Below are 14368 nucleotides of genomic sequence, written 5' to 3'. Positions count from 1 at the left end.
ACTCCCACCACGCATGCTGCTGATGTGGTTGGACTTGGAGGCTGGCTGGCTGGCTACTGGCACTGTCCCCGGGACCAGACGAGAGACGCGTTTCTAAGAGATTGCGCCTGCAGGCAGTGCCTCTTGACATGTTAGCACCGGTCTCCACCCGGGAACAAACGCAGAGCATAGAGCAGTCCATCAGGAGCATCTCAGGATGCAAGGGAACGGCTCACACCGCGACTCGCATCCCACGCGGGCCTCTGTCTTGGAATTGACCCCAACCAAGGAAATTGCATGCATTCAAAGTCTTCTTTCGCCTCCGCTTTTCGGAGAGGGCTGCATAGTTGCTGAGTGATATGGGAGTTCCTAGGTCAGAATCTTGTCCCTTTAAACACAACGAGGAACAGAAGCTTGGCCCTCCCCTAAAACCCTGCTCTTCCCCCCACCTTCGGGGTCCCCATCTCGGTCCTCGATCCTCGAAACTGCGGCTGCCCCTGGGAAGCCAGTGTTCTCTTCGGGGTGTCCGCGCTGATCCTGGTGGCTGAGCTCACCCCGCCCCGGGACTGGACCCACTAGTGACACTAGGACGGAGAGCAGGAGGCAGGACCGGGGAGCTGGCAGGCCTGTGACGCAGGTGACGGCTGACGAGTGCAGAGGGCGCACCTGGTCCCCCAGGTGGTGTCTGAGGGGAGTCACAGCTGTTACTCCAAAGTTCAGGTGCTGCTGTTCCTATAGAAACCGACCTGCCCACCTTCCTCTCCCCACACGGATGGGTTTCCCGGGGTGGGGACCCTTCAGGGCTGACCCAGGGCGGACCGGGTCAGCGGGTGCAGGGGGACACGGGGCACCAGACACCAGAGGCTCCTGGTACAGAGTCCCCGCCGTTTTCTTTTTAGACCGTGAACTCGGAGTTGGTACCCATCCCTGTTGGTCACGGTAGAACCTCTTACGTTGGGGGTAGGGATGGGATTTTGCAGGAGGTGGCACCAGCAGAGATTACAGTTTTCACAAAGAGCGTACCTGTTTGTGAGGGAAGATTGAGCTCTGATTTACCTGTGGGACAAAACTGTGCCAGAGGAGACGGTGGGGAGGGGGATGGAATGGAGGGGGGCGCCGGGGGCGGGAGGGAACGTGATAATTGTATGAAGAAAACTTGTGTTCTGTGGTTCTCTCTGGGGTTAAAAAATGTGGACAGTCGTCATTTGGAAAACAAAAATTGGCCACTTACTGCAGTAATCCTGCCTTGTCATCTTCTTCTATCTCTGACCTTCTAGGGCAGTGGTTGGCAAACTCAGTCAACAGAGCCTAATATCAACAGTACAACGATTGAAATTTCTTTTGAGAGCCAAAATGTTTAAACTTAAACTTCTTCTAACGCCACTTCTTCAAAATAGACTCACCCAGGCCGTGGTATTTTGTGGAAGAGCCACACTCAAGGGGCCAAAGAGCCACATATGGCTCGCGAGCCGCAGTTTGCCGACCACGGTTCTAGGGTGACTGATATTTTGTCAAAACACTTGACGCCCTGAGCACGTTCACGTGTAGCGAGATCTCTGCCGGGACTGCCCTGGGCCCTCACCTGGGCAAACGGGGCGGTTCCCCCACAGATTTGAGGTTTGAAAGGAGCGGTTTGAGCTCCCAGCTCCCTGCCAGCTGCGCAGCTCGCGGACTTGGAGACGTAATTTGTAGATGATCTGACCGCCTCCGGCCCTGCCCCCCCGCCCTCCCCCACCCCTCCCCATGATGGCTTTGTTTCACCTGCTGACATGAACTTGGCTGGAATGAGCGCTCTCGTGGCTGCGGGTGAATTGGTTGCACGTGTGAGCCACCTTTCTGCTGTGTTCTTGTTATTTTCAGAACTGTGCAATGGGATAAGTATGTTATTTCTAGAATCAGATGTCCCCTTCGGAGGCTCCGTGCTGACATGATTCCTCTGTCCCGCGGGCCTCGGCCTAGCCTGATGGTGTTACTCAGAGGGGCCTGCACTTGCCGCCAGCACATGTGTCACAGAGCACGCCTGTTACTCTGGGAAGTAGGCAGGTGGGACTAAAGCAGTGCGCTGTGGGCGGCGCGGGCTGCCTCTTCGACGCTGGCGTCTGTGAGCAGACCATGTCCTCGCTTCACATCATGCTCCGTTCCCGCGGCGTGCCCCCTACATTGGTTGCTGAGTAGCCACGGAAGCTCCGGTCGGTGGAGAGGTGCACGGGACTCCGATGCCCCTCCGCCTTGTCTCCGCTTTGCACACTTGGGGACCCTCCTGGCGGACCAGGGCCACGTCTTCAGCGTGCGTTTCCCACAGTCCCTGACACCATGCCTCGCTCAGGGCGCAGGCGACATTTGCTGTGGACGTCCCTCCCGTCGCGTCCTCTGATGGTGGGCATTCTCCCCACTGCTGCTGCGCACTTGCCAAGGGAGCGGGGACGTCTAAATTCCTTGGTTGGCAAGCCGAGCGCACTCGGTCACGTACAGCAAAGGGCCTTTCAGAGGAAGTAGTGAGCGCTTTCCTCCTCGGTTTGCCTTTGCTCGTGGATACTGTGTCTGAGACTAATGTTTTCAGGAACATTCCATGGGTAAATGAAGCTCCCTGATAAATGCCAAAAGAAAAAACAGAAACAAAACTAAAACAACTTAAACTGTTTTGAACTTGTGGGACTTACTTTGATCTCCATTAGCAGGATTTTAGGACAAAAACCAATGTTGTAAAGGGCATATGATAAGGGAAGAGGGTGCATAGCCACCTGTGACCTCACACGCTGACCTTTCATTTACATAGCAGTGCCATTCTGGCTGTTGATGTGGTTGCCTTGGGTACATATATGTATGTGTATGTGTGTGTGTGTGTGTGTGTGTGTCTTGTCCTTATATCCTCTATATTTTCTATTGTTTATTTTTCTTCTATTTTTCCCATATATTTTCATTATCATTTATATTTCAGTTTGTTTTGTAATTTTTTAAGATGCTAAGCCTAATTTCTGCTTTATAAAATTTCCCTGTTTATCCGATTAGCCTTCTTTTGTAAGATTTTTTAGAAAAAAATCTAAACAATTGGTTATTATGCAGGGGAAGAAATATCACCAGTTTCCCTTTAGATAATTTGCATAATGACAGCCTTCCACTTCACCACATTCCTTCTCTCCAGGACTACAAAGGACAGCCTTTCAAAGGCTTGCGCTCCATTGTTCTCCGAATTCCTATCAGCAAAAGTATTTCCATTCCTTTCCCAGCCTGGTGCAGAAGGCTGCAGTGTAGGACGCCCTGGAGTGTCCGGAGCGTCCTGAGGCTGCGCTGTGGGTCACGCTGTGAGTGGCCAGCCGCTGCCCAGAGGCTCTGTCCCCTTAGTGTTCCTGCCGCAGTGTGAGCTGGCCGCGCTCCGTCCCAGGCAGGGCGCTGGCTGGCCTGGTGCCTGCAACATACGGACAATGGGATGTTTTCGGGGCTAAGTAACCAAAGCCGCACTGACGGGCTTGACCAACGACCTATAAATCACATAACAAGCATTTCAAAGGCCAGCCGGCCGGTGGCTAGTCAGTCCCGTGGCTGGTCAGCACCATGGCTGGTCAGCACCATGGCTAGTCAGCGCCGTGGCTGGTCAGCACCATGGCTAGTCAGCGCCGTGGCTGGTCAGTCCTGTGGCTCGTCATCTCCGTGGCTGGTCAGTGCCATGGTTGTTGAGTCCTGTAGCTGGTCAGCACCATGGCTGGTTAGTGCTATGGCTGGTTAGTGCTGTGGCTGGTTAGTGCTGTGGCTGGTCAGTCCTGTGGATTGTCATCTCCGTGGCTGGTCATCTCCGTGGCTGGTCAGCACCGTGGCTGGTCAGTCCTGTGGCTTGTCATCTCCGTGGCTGGTCGGCACCATGGCTCGTCAGTGCCGTGGCTGGTGAGTCCTGTGGCTCGTCAGTGCCGTGGCTCCACAGATCTTCTGTGTCCAGGTCCTGCCACCTCTCCTCACATTCCAGCCTCAGGGCTCACTGTGTGCCTGCAGCGGCCCAGGCCTCACTTCCATGCAAGGCTGAGCAAGCACAGGAGGCCTTCCCAAGATGCACTGTGACTTTTCTAGGCTCAGAGACCTCGGCCATGCCACCTGCTCCCTCTGAGCCTGGGGCTGCGAAGGGAATGGTTCCCCATCCATATGCGTGTTCAAATCCCCTGGGGATCCTGCAAAAATCCAAAGCCCAGGCCACACCCAGAGCCATGGACTCAGACTCCATCAGGGGACGCGACGGGAGGGACGTCCACGGCAAATGTCGCCTGCGCCCTGAGCGAGGCATGGTGTCAGGGACTGAGGAGGTTTGGGGGGGGCAGTCACAGCCCCCCTGAGGGGGCCCCTGTGCGGGCAGGTTTGGGGCCAGGCTGGCCCTGACCAGGACTCTGTCTTGGCTGCAGGGAGTCCCTCTCCCACAGCCATTGACCAGGTGGAGGACGTGAGCACCCACACGTCAGGGGCCTGCCAGCAGGGACCCCGGAGAGGAGGGCGGGGTGGGTGGGAACCACCAGGTCACTGCGGACACTGGCCCTGGAGTAAGTGCATCTTGTTTAGAGTCTGCCCTCCCTCCCGATCCCGTAACCTTGGTCGTGTTTTTAAGTTCATATTTCTCCACCTGCAGAGGGACAGTAGCCGCACCCAGCGGCAGCCCTGCTAGACAAGCCAGTGACCCTCCGGTCGCTGCGTGGGGTCGGAGGAGAGCGTGTCTGGCATAAAGCGAGCAAAGAACCACCCAAACCAGCTCAGCCCGTTTTTCTGGCCCAAACTGGCTCATTTGGAACAGCTGGAACAGCCACAGAACAGCCAGATGGCCGTCCCCTCCTTCCCTCGGGACTCTAGCCCCGGGGCCTCCAGGTGTCCTGTCTCTCACGCCTGTGCAGCGCTTTCACCTGACAGTGCGTGCTACTCCCTGTGCTCATTGTTACCTCCCTAAGTGAGCTGTGCAGTTCGCTTTCCTAGGCCAGTGGTCGGCAAACTCATTAGTCCACAGAGCCAAATATCAACAGGACAACGATTGAAATTTCTTTTGAGAGCCAAATTGTTTAAACTTAAACTTCTTCTAACGCCACTTCTTCAAAATAGACTTGCCCAGGTCGTGGTATTTTGTGGAAGAGCCACACTCAAGGGGCCAAAGAGCCGCATGTGGCTCGTGAGCCGCAGTTTGCCGACCACGGGCCTAGAGAGTGTGTTTCCCGTTAGCCAGATGCAAGCCAATCACACAGTGTATCCTGGTGGCCCGTTAGCCAGGACGCAAACCGATCACACGGCATGCCGTGGAGGCCACTCGGCCTGTCCTCGCCTCCGCCGGCTTCCCGGGGGGGTGGGGGCGGGGGGGGGGGTAACTTTTGGCGCGTTGTTTGCTGGGCCATGTGTGTGCTCTGTCGTGTGTTGAATGGTTACACCGGCCACAAAAATAAGACGACAGGAAGCCATTGAAGCCATAAACAGCTGTGAGGGGCGTTCCCGGGCGGTCCTCCCTGGGGGACTCTGCCCTTTGACGGCGTGCTGCTGCTGCCACGTGCGTTTCCGGGAGCCGTTAGATGTGTGGCACCAGCCTGTGTGTGCAGCCATGTCCCTTAGCCGTGTCCTGGCCCCGTGGGCCCCACTCGAACCCCCGCTGAACCCACTAGCAACTCGGCGTAAAGGGGAAGGTTTATGGAACTGGGCGTCACCATTTGGTCACAGGCAGGCCTCACTCAGAGGACCAGCGGCTCCTGGGAACGTGGGAGGGTCTGGGACTGTCAGCATGGCCTCCCGTCTCCGTGCACCCAGGGTCAGGGCTGGGCTCTGGTCCGTGCTCAGGGTCACCACAGGTCACAGTCCGGGCTCTCCTGGTCTCCAAGGACCTGTCACTGAGGTCCTGAGTGAGGGGCACATGCTGGCCTGATTGAATAGGTGACCCGCCTGCTGGGGACACATCTGAGTGACCCCCAGGGCTGGCTGGGGCAGGGCGGGTGCAGTTCTGGGGCCCACAGCAGGGGGGTCACAGCGGGGCGGTCCCCACAGCGGGATGGTCCTCGCAGCCCCACGCCTTTTCAGAGTTGCATTTCTGAGATGGAACTGGTTCCTCATGGGGAATGTTTACACACTCCGTCTCCCTGACATCGAAACGGTTCCCGAAAAAAAATGCGATTCCTGGAGCTGAAGCAGAAGGTGGCGTTTGAGGTTCTAGAATAACATGAACGCGTTGGTTAACTTCCTTCTAGCTTGTCGGAAGGAAAATGTCAGACCCACGAAGCAGAGAGACGGGTAACGATCCCCCAGGCGGCCTCACCAGGGTCAACACGAATTCATCCTTTCCCCACTTGGACCCTCCCGCTGCCCCACCGCAACGCTTGACTTTTTCACGTAGCATCTTTTTTTCCTTTCTTTTTTTTTTCTTAAAATATATTTTATTGATTTTTTACAGAGAGGAAGAGAGAGGGATAGAGAGCTAGAAACATCGATGAGAGAGAAACATCGATCAGCTGCCTCCTGCACCCCCCGCACTGGGGATTTTCCCCCAACCAAGGTACATGCCCTTGACCGGAATTGAACCTGGGACCCTTGAGTCTGCAGGCTCCATCCACTGAGCCAAACCGGTTTCGGCTCACGTAGCATCTTGAAGGGGCATTTAACTCGAGGTTCAGATGTGACTCTGCTGGTAGCCATGCTTTCTAGAAGGTGTGTGAAGGATTTGTCCACCTGGTCACGTTGGGATCCTGGACACCGGCGTCACTTTTATTCAAGACGAGCGCTCTCCCACGTGTGGCTGGTGGGACATCCCAGCCATAAGCTTCGTTTCTGGTCCGAGCCAGTCCCTGCCCGAGAGGAGGTGTTTAGGGCTTTGTGTCACGGCTGCACAGGAGAGGGCATGGCCATTTTTTCGGTCTTTCACTGTATTCTGTTTTACAAAGTCAGCAACACGTTGGGCAACACGCGGTCTTTCACGACAGGTGGCCCGCGAAGCTCTCGGTACCAGCGGTCGCCAACCTCTCGGACCTCACGGACCACCATGGACCACCGGTTGGCGACCGCTGCTCTGTACGGCTCTGAGACCTGGCTCTTGGGACAGTTGCGATATCTGGGGAAATTTTGAGTCATCACAACTCGGGGGGAAGTGGGGTGACTTCTGTGGGTGCACAGAGCAGCTCCCCAAACAAAGCATGTGCTGGCCCTGAATCGGGGGGCGGGGGGTGCGCTGGGGCTGAGAACCTGCCTGGCCACAGTGGAGGCTCCCTGCTGTGCCTCGTCTAAGGCGGTTCCCCACAGCTTCGCCGGGCGGCTGGCGAGTCCAGGGCTGTGTGCTCGAGCTCTCCTTGCATCCGAGGCTCCGTGCTCCCCTTGGGAAGGTGGACATTCTGCAGATGGAGACCTGGGGATGAAATAAGCGACTTTGCCCCAATCCTTGAAAAATCTAATGCAGCCCTGCGTCACAAGCTGCCGAGGGAGACTCGGCCACTGCTGTGCCGCGGGGAAAATACGGAGCCAGGAATTTATGAAATTTCTGTTTATTCAGACATTTATGTTGAGGACATTCATACCAAATCTCTGCTTCATGAGGTTTTTTGAAGGTTTTCTTTTAAATTCGGAAAGCCATCGTTTTTGTGAACTCTAAGGGGGTATATAGTTCTAGCTGTATAATATTTTCAGCTAGAAAAAGTAATCCAATGAAATTAATTTGGGATTGCAGTTAACTGTTATATCCTAACACACCCTTGTGTGTGTGTGTGTGTGTGAGAGAGAGGAGAGAGAGAGAGAGAGAGAGAGAGAGATTTATTTCCACACCTGGCTCCTCCTCAGTGAGGGTCTTCTCTCACATTGTATTTGACGCCACGTGGCTCACATGGACGGTTAGGTCATTCACAGTGGAACCCTGGCCCTGGGAAGGCTCTGAGCGAGGCAGACACAGGCAGGCCAGTCCAAGATCTAACAGCCGGGGGGCCTAGGTTTCCTCACAAATTGAACCTTCTTTTGTTTTGTTTTTTAAATCCTCACCCAAGGGCATTTCCCACTGCTTTTAGATGGAGTGGAAGGGAGGGGGTGGGAGAGAGAGAAACATCGATGTGAGAAGGACACATCACCTGGCTGCCTCCCTTCTGCACCCAACCCGGATCGGACCCAACGCAGGTGCGTGCCCTGAGAGGGTATCAAACCTGGGGTGTGGGATGGCGCTCCAACCAAGTGAACCGCACGGCTAGGCTGGCCTTCTTTTAAGGAAACGGTGCTGGTAACGTCGGCAACTCCACAGGCTCTGCGTCCTCCCCGCGCTCCCGTACCGCTTCCTTTCACGGCTCCCTGCTTTCCCTTTCTCACTCCGCGGGGCTCCGCCATCACCCTCAGGGTTCCTTCAGCGTCAGTCTTCCTGACCCCACTGACTTGACCTCTGACTCCAAGGGGAAACTTGTTTATTAGGTTTTCTGTTTCTTTGACTGTGGCCTGACGTGAAAGCGACCCCAGGGGATGTCAGGATCCTGCCAGGAGTGGGGACAGGCTCCCGGCCCGGTGTCTGTGCCGTGGAGGCGCACCCCTTCCCCTCCGGGCGGGCCGTCCTCAGCTGGACCAAGAGGCAGCCTCCCTCTGGTGAGCCGTTTCAAAGACCCTCAGCGTGGTGCTCCCTCCAAGACGGAACAAAGCGTGCCTGGGTCCGCAGAACCCTCTCAATTGATGCTGCGATTCACGAATTCATGTATGTTGGCGCAGTGCTGTTCTTCCACATGCATGGGTGTTAGCAGCACAAAGATAGGGCTTCTTATCAGCTCCATCACCAGGCCGGGCACAGACCCTAAAGCCCGCCTTCCGAGGAGACCGGCCGCCTCTGTCCAGGCCACGCCGGCTGATTAGACGTGATTGATTCTGCCTTCACTCCATTACACGGCGAATCTGACAAATAGATTGCCTCCGCATGGTCACCGTCCCCCAGGTGTGATGACAAAGGACACGCTGTTTGTCAGTTACTGTGTAATCATTCAGAAACAGAATTGATCAAGAGCCTAGTCCCTCTGTGTCTGGTTCAGTCCAGCTAATGAGCCGGTCACACGTGTCATTTGTCCTGCGTGTACCACTCAGAAACAGTTGTACACAGTGTCCGTCATACATATCCATCAGACTTGGTGTCGGATTACAGGCTTTGTAATGGTGGGAAAGCTGTGGGGAGAGGACCCTGGGGCCCGGTCAGGCTCAGCATCAGGGTGGAGACGGCATAGAGGTGCGGTGTGTTAGGGGTGGTGAGGTGTTTTAGGGGAGGTGTGTTAGGGGAGGTGTGTTAGGGGAGGTGAGGTGTATTAGGGGAGGTGTGTTAGGGGAGGTGTGTTAGGGGAGGTGTGTTAGGGGAGGTATGTTAGGGAAGGTGTGTTAGGGGAGGTGTGTTAGGGGAGGTGTGTTAGGGGAGGTGTGTTAGGGGAGGTGAGGTGTATTAGGGGAGGTGTGTTAGGGGAGGTGTGTTAGGGGAGGAGTGTTAGGGGAGGTGTGTTAGGGGAGGTGTGTTAGGGGAGGTGTGTTAAGGGAGGAGTGTTAGGGGAGGTATGTTAGGGGAGGTGTGTTAGGGGAGGTGTGGTGTGTTAGGGGAGGAGTGTTAGGGGAGGTGTGTTAGGGGAGGTGTGTTAGGGGAGGTGTGTTAGGGGAGGTGTGTTAGGGGAGGTGTGTTAGGGGAGGAGTGTTAGGGGAGGTGTGTTAGGGGAGGAGTGTTTGGGGAGGTGTGTTAGGGGAGGTGTGTTAGGGGAGGTGTGTTAGGGGAGGTGTGTTAGGGGAGGTGTGGTGTGTTAGGGGAGGTGTGTTAGGGGAGGTGTGTTAGGGGAGGTGTGTTAGGGGAGGTGTGTTAGGGGAGGAGTGTTTGGGGAGGTGTGTTAGGGGAGGAGTGTTAGGGGAGGTGTGTTAGGGGAGGTGTGTTAGGGGAGGAGTGTTAGGGGAGGTGTGTTAGGGGAGGAGTGTTAGGGGAGGAGTGTTAGGGGAGGTGTGTTAGGGGAGGAGTGTTTGGGGAGGAGTGTTAGGGGAGGAGTGTTTGGGGAGGAGTGTTAGGGGAGGAGTGTTAGGGGAGGTGTGTTGGGGAGGTGTGTTAGGGGAGGAGTGTTAGGGGAGGTGTGTTAGGGGAGGGGTGTTAGGGGAGGTGTGTTAGGGGAGGAGTGTTTGGGGAGGAGTGTTAGGGGAGGAGTGTTTGGGGAGGAGTGTTAGGGGAGGTGTGTTAGGGGGTGTGTGTTTGGGGAGGAGTGTTAGGGGAGGTGTGTTAGGGGAGGAGTATTAGGGGAGGTGTGTTAGGGGAGGAGTGTTTGGGGAGGAGTGTTAGGGGAGGTGTGTGAGGGGAGGAGTGTTAGGGGAGGAGTGTTAGGGGAGGAGTGTTTGGGGAGGAGTGTTAGGGGAGGAGTGTTTGGGGAGGAGTGTTAGGCGAGGTGTGTTAGGGGAGGAGTGTTAGGGGAGGTGTGTTAGGGGAGGAGTGTTTGGGGAGGAATGTTAGGGGAGGTGTGTTAGGGGAGGTGTGTTAGGGGAGGTGTGTTAGGGGAGGTATGTTAGCGGAGGTGTGTTAGGGGAGGTGTGGTGTGTTAGGGGAGGAGTGTTAGGGGAGGTGTGTTAGGGGAGGAGTGTTTGGGGAGGAGTGTTAGGGGAGGTGTGTTGGGGGGGGTGTGTTTGGGGAGGAGTGTTAGGGGAGGTGTGTTAGGGGAGGAGTGTTTGGGGAGGTGTGTTAGGGGAGGAGTGTTTGGGGAGGAGTGTTAGGGGAGGAGTGTTAGGGGAGGAGTGTTTGGGGAGGAGTGTTAGGGGAGGAGTGTTTGGGGAGGAGTGTTAGGCGAGGTGTGTTGGGGGGGTGTGTTTGGGGAGGAGTGTTAGGGGAGGTGTGTTAGGGGAGGAGTGTTAGGGGAGGTGTGTTAGGGGAGGAGTGTTTGGGGAGGAGTGTTAGGGGAGGTGTGTTAGGGGAGGAGTGTTTGGGGAGGTGTGTTAGGGGAGGTATGTTAGCGGAGGTGTGTTAGGGGAGGTGTGGTGTGTTAGGGGAGGAGTGTTAGGGGAGGTGTGTTAGGGGAGGAGTGTTAGGGGAGGTGTGTTAGGGGAGGTGTGGTGTGTTAGGGGAGGAGTGTTAGGGGAGGTGTGTTAGGGGAGGTGTGTTAGGGGGGGTGTGTTTGGGGAGGAGTGTTAGGGGAGGTATGTTAGCGGAGGTGTGTTAGGGGAGGTGTGGTGTGTTAGGGGAGGAGTGTTTGGGGAGGAGTGTTAGGGGAGGAGTGTTTGGGGAGGAGTGTTAGGGGAGGAGTGTTTGGGGAGGAGTGTTAGGGGAGGTGTGTTGGGGTGGTGTGTTTGGGGAGGTGTGTTAGGGGAGGTGTGTTAGGGGAGGAGTGTTAGGGGAGGAGTGTTAGGGGAGGTGTGTTAGGGGAGGTGTGTTAGGGGGGGTGTGTTTGGGGAGGAGTGTTAGGGGAGGTATGTTAGCGGAGGTGTGTTAGGGGAGGTGTGTTAGGGGAGGTGTGGTGTGTTAGGGGAGGAGTGTTTGGGGAGGAGTGTTAGGGGAGGTGTGTTAGGGGGGGTGTGTTTGGGGAGGAGTGTTAGGGGAGGTGTGTTAGGGGGGGTGTTTGGGGAGGAGTGTTAGGGGAGGTGTGTTAGGGGAGGAGTGTTAGGGGAGGTGTGTTAGGGGAGGTATGTTAGCGGAGGTGTGTTAGGGGAGGTGTGGTGTGTTAGGGGAGGTGTGTTAGGGGAGGAGTGTTAGGGGAGGTGTGTTAGGGGAGGAGTGTTAAGGGAGGTGTGTTAGGGGAGGTGTGTTAGGGGAGGTGTGTTAGGGAAGGTGTGTTAGGAGAAGAGTGTTAGGGGAGGAGTGTTAGGGGAGGTGTGTTAGGGGAGGTGTGTTAGGGGAGGTGTGTTAGGGGAGGAGTGTTAGGGGAGGAGTGTTAGGGGAGGTGTGTTAGGGGGGGTGTGTTTGGGGAGGAGTGTTAGGGGAGGTGTGTTAGGGGGGTGTGTTTGGGGAGGAGTGTTAGGGGAGGTGTGTTAGGGGAGGAGTATTAGGGGAGGTGTGTTAGGGGAGGAGTGTTAGGGGAGGTGTGTTAGGGGGGGTGTGTTTGGGGAGGAGTGTTAGGGGAGGTGTGTTAGGGGAGGTGTGTTAGGGGAGGTGTGTTTGGGGAGGAGTGTTAGGGGAGGTGTGTTAAGGGAGGTGTGTTAGGGGAGGTGCGGTGTGGACGCCAGCACTGTTCTCTGCAGGCACCTGCTTTGTTCTCGGGACGGGGCCCCTTGGAGCCGGCGTGAGGCCCTGCCCGGAGCCCTGGGCCATCTTCCCCACACCTCAGGAAGTGGGTCGCATCCTGTGGCCAGGCAGTTACTGATTTGTGTGCGGGGAGAACACTTACGATCTAGGCTCGTAGCAGCTGCCGGGTGTTCCCTGCAGTGCGCGGCGGACTGAGCACAGCAGAGCGCTGGTCCCTGGGTGCTCCTCTCCGACAGCACCGTTCCTGTGCTTCAGGAGCTTCGAGCTGGGTTAAGCCACGTTGACCTTAAGCACCAAGGACGTTGTAGCCGACTCAGGTCACTCGGGATGCTCGGAGGCCCTGTTGCCCAGGGCACCTTAGGGTGACGGGCACCGCTCATCGGAGAGGGACCCGCGGGAGGCTCCAGTGGGTCAGTCAGTGTCAGCGTCCCCCCAGGGGCGGGCGCGCTCAGTCGCTGTGGCTCTCTGGCAGATCCTAGAAAAGTGACGGGTGCCCACTTCCTCGGTCCTGCCCAGAGGATGGCCCCGAGGCCACAGAAGCCAAGGCCGCTGGCTGAGCAGGGAGATGCTGCTGGCTGAGCGGGGAGATGCCTCTGGCTCAGCGGGAGATGCCGGCGGCTGAGCAGGGAGATGCCGGCGGCACTCAGGAGGCAGCTGTGCCAGGTGCGGCCTCCTGTGACGCGCAGGCGTCGATGTGGGGCCGGACGCCCGAGCCAGGCTTACAGGCTGCCCAGCAGATGTGAGGGTGCCGTTTCCCCAGAAGTGACAGCCACTCTTGGGGCCCCGGGAACTTGCTGCAGCACCTCCCCCACCCCCAGGGGCGCTGGCCCTGGGACTCATGGCTCTTCCCCTGCAGGAGAAGCCCTACAAGTGCTCGGACTGCAGCAAGGCCTTCAGCCAGAAGCGCGGCCTGGACGAGCACCGGAGGACGCACACCGGGGAGAAGCCCTTCCAGTGCGACGTGAGTCCGCCTCCTCCTTCCTGTCCCGGTCCTGCACGTGTGCATGCCTGAGTGCGTGTGCATGTCTGTATGAGTGTATACATCTGTGTGTGTGCACGAGTGTGCCTGAGCGCATGTGTCTGTGCCTGTGTGTCTGAGTGCATGTATATGCATGAGTGGGCATGTGTGTCAATGCACCTGTGTGTGCATGAGCATGCATGTGTGTCTGAGTGCATGTGTGTGAGTGTGTATATGTCTGAGTACATGTGTATGCATGAGTGGGCATGTGTGTCTGAGAACATGTGTATGCTTGAGTGTGCATGTGTATGCATGAGTGTGCCATTTATGCTTTTAGACCCCAAGGCATTTTGTTTAAGAGGTTTAATAGGAAATTGTTGATATGTCCATTCTGGCGAGAAAGGAATGGTTTTCGGTTGTTCCTTAGAGACGTTTGGATAGAGCAGCTGTGGGAAGGGAGGGAGGTCAGCGTGCAGAGCACACACATGAAGTGCAGAAACTCTTGGGAACTGGAATTATTTTGTTCCCCCTTTGCGGGACCTTAACTGCCATTCACTCCAGGAGCGGCGTGGCCTGCAGGCCATGTGGGCATAGAGTCCCTGTACAGGTGGCCTGCATGCCGGCAGGTGTTTTGGAACAGGGTCACGGTACCGTTGGGTCTCTCCTAGGTGTGTGACCTGGCTTTCAGCCTGAAGAAAATGCTGATCCGACACAAGATGACGCACAACCCCAACCGCCCGCTGGCGGAGTGCCAGTTCTGCCACAAGAAGTTCACGCGGAACGACTACCTCAAGGTGCACATGGACAACATCCACGGCGAGGCCGACAGCTGATGGGGCCTGCGGGGGGCCTGGGGGAGCCCAGCTCTCTCCCCGTTAGGTGGCAGAGGCAGCCAGCGGCGCGCACTGGCCTCACGGCCCTTTGTGCCGACTTTTAGAGTCTGTAGACACACGTCCTATTCTACCAAGAATGGTGCAAATGGGAAAAAAGACAACTTTGTAGCCTTACACAATACGACTTGTGCTCTGTTCCTGTAAGAGTGGAAGGAGGGTCTTGGCCCTCTCTCTGGTGAAGGTTATTAACATGCACACTGTTAGGCCTTTCTATTAAGCTGTTTTTGCGTGTGCGTGTGTGTGTGTGTGTGTGTGTGTGTGTGTGTGTGTGTGTGTGCGCGCGCGTGCTGGGCACATGCCGGTTATTGCTCCTGGTTATTGCTAACGTAGCCATAAGGAAAGTCAGATACTCAAGGCTCCTCACTGTGGACAAGGATGAGGGCAAGTTCCCACGTCTCCACATGA

At 56.4% G+C, this 14368-nt stretch overlaps 1 protein-coding gene across 1 annotated transcript in view; it reads left to right on the top strand.

Moving 5' to 3' along the window:
* PRDM5 (PR/SET domain 5) overlaps nt 1-14066 on the top strand; it is a 119678-nt gene extending 105612 nt beyond the window's left edge. Inside the window, exons 15-16 of the mRNA XM_054716765.1 lie at nt 12969-13073; nt 13739-14066. Of these exons, the coding sequence (XP_054572740.1) occupies nt 12969-13073; nt 13739-13903 (270 nt within the window). The 3' untranslated portion in view covers nt 13904-14066. The remainder of the gene's footprint in view (nt 1-12968; nt 13074-13738) is intronic.
* The last annotated feature ends 302 nt before the right edge of the window (nt 14067-14368 follow it).

Source organism: Eptesicus fuscus, chromosome 6 (assembly GCF_027574615.1).
Source record: "Eptesicus fuscus isolate TK198812 chromosome 6, DD_ASM_mEF_20220401, whole genome shotgun sequence".
Taxonomy (NCBI): Eukaryota; Metazoa; Chordata; class Mammalia; order Chiroptera; family Vespertilionidae; genus Eptesicus; species Eptesicus fuscus.
This window is presented reverse-complemented; position numbering and strand designations above follow the sequence as displayed.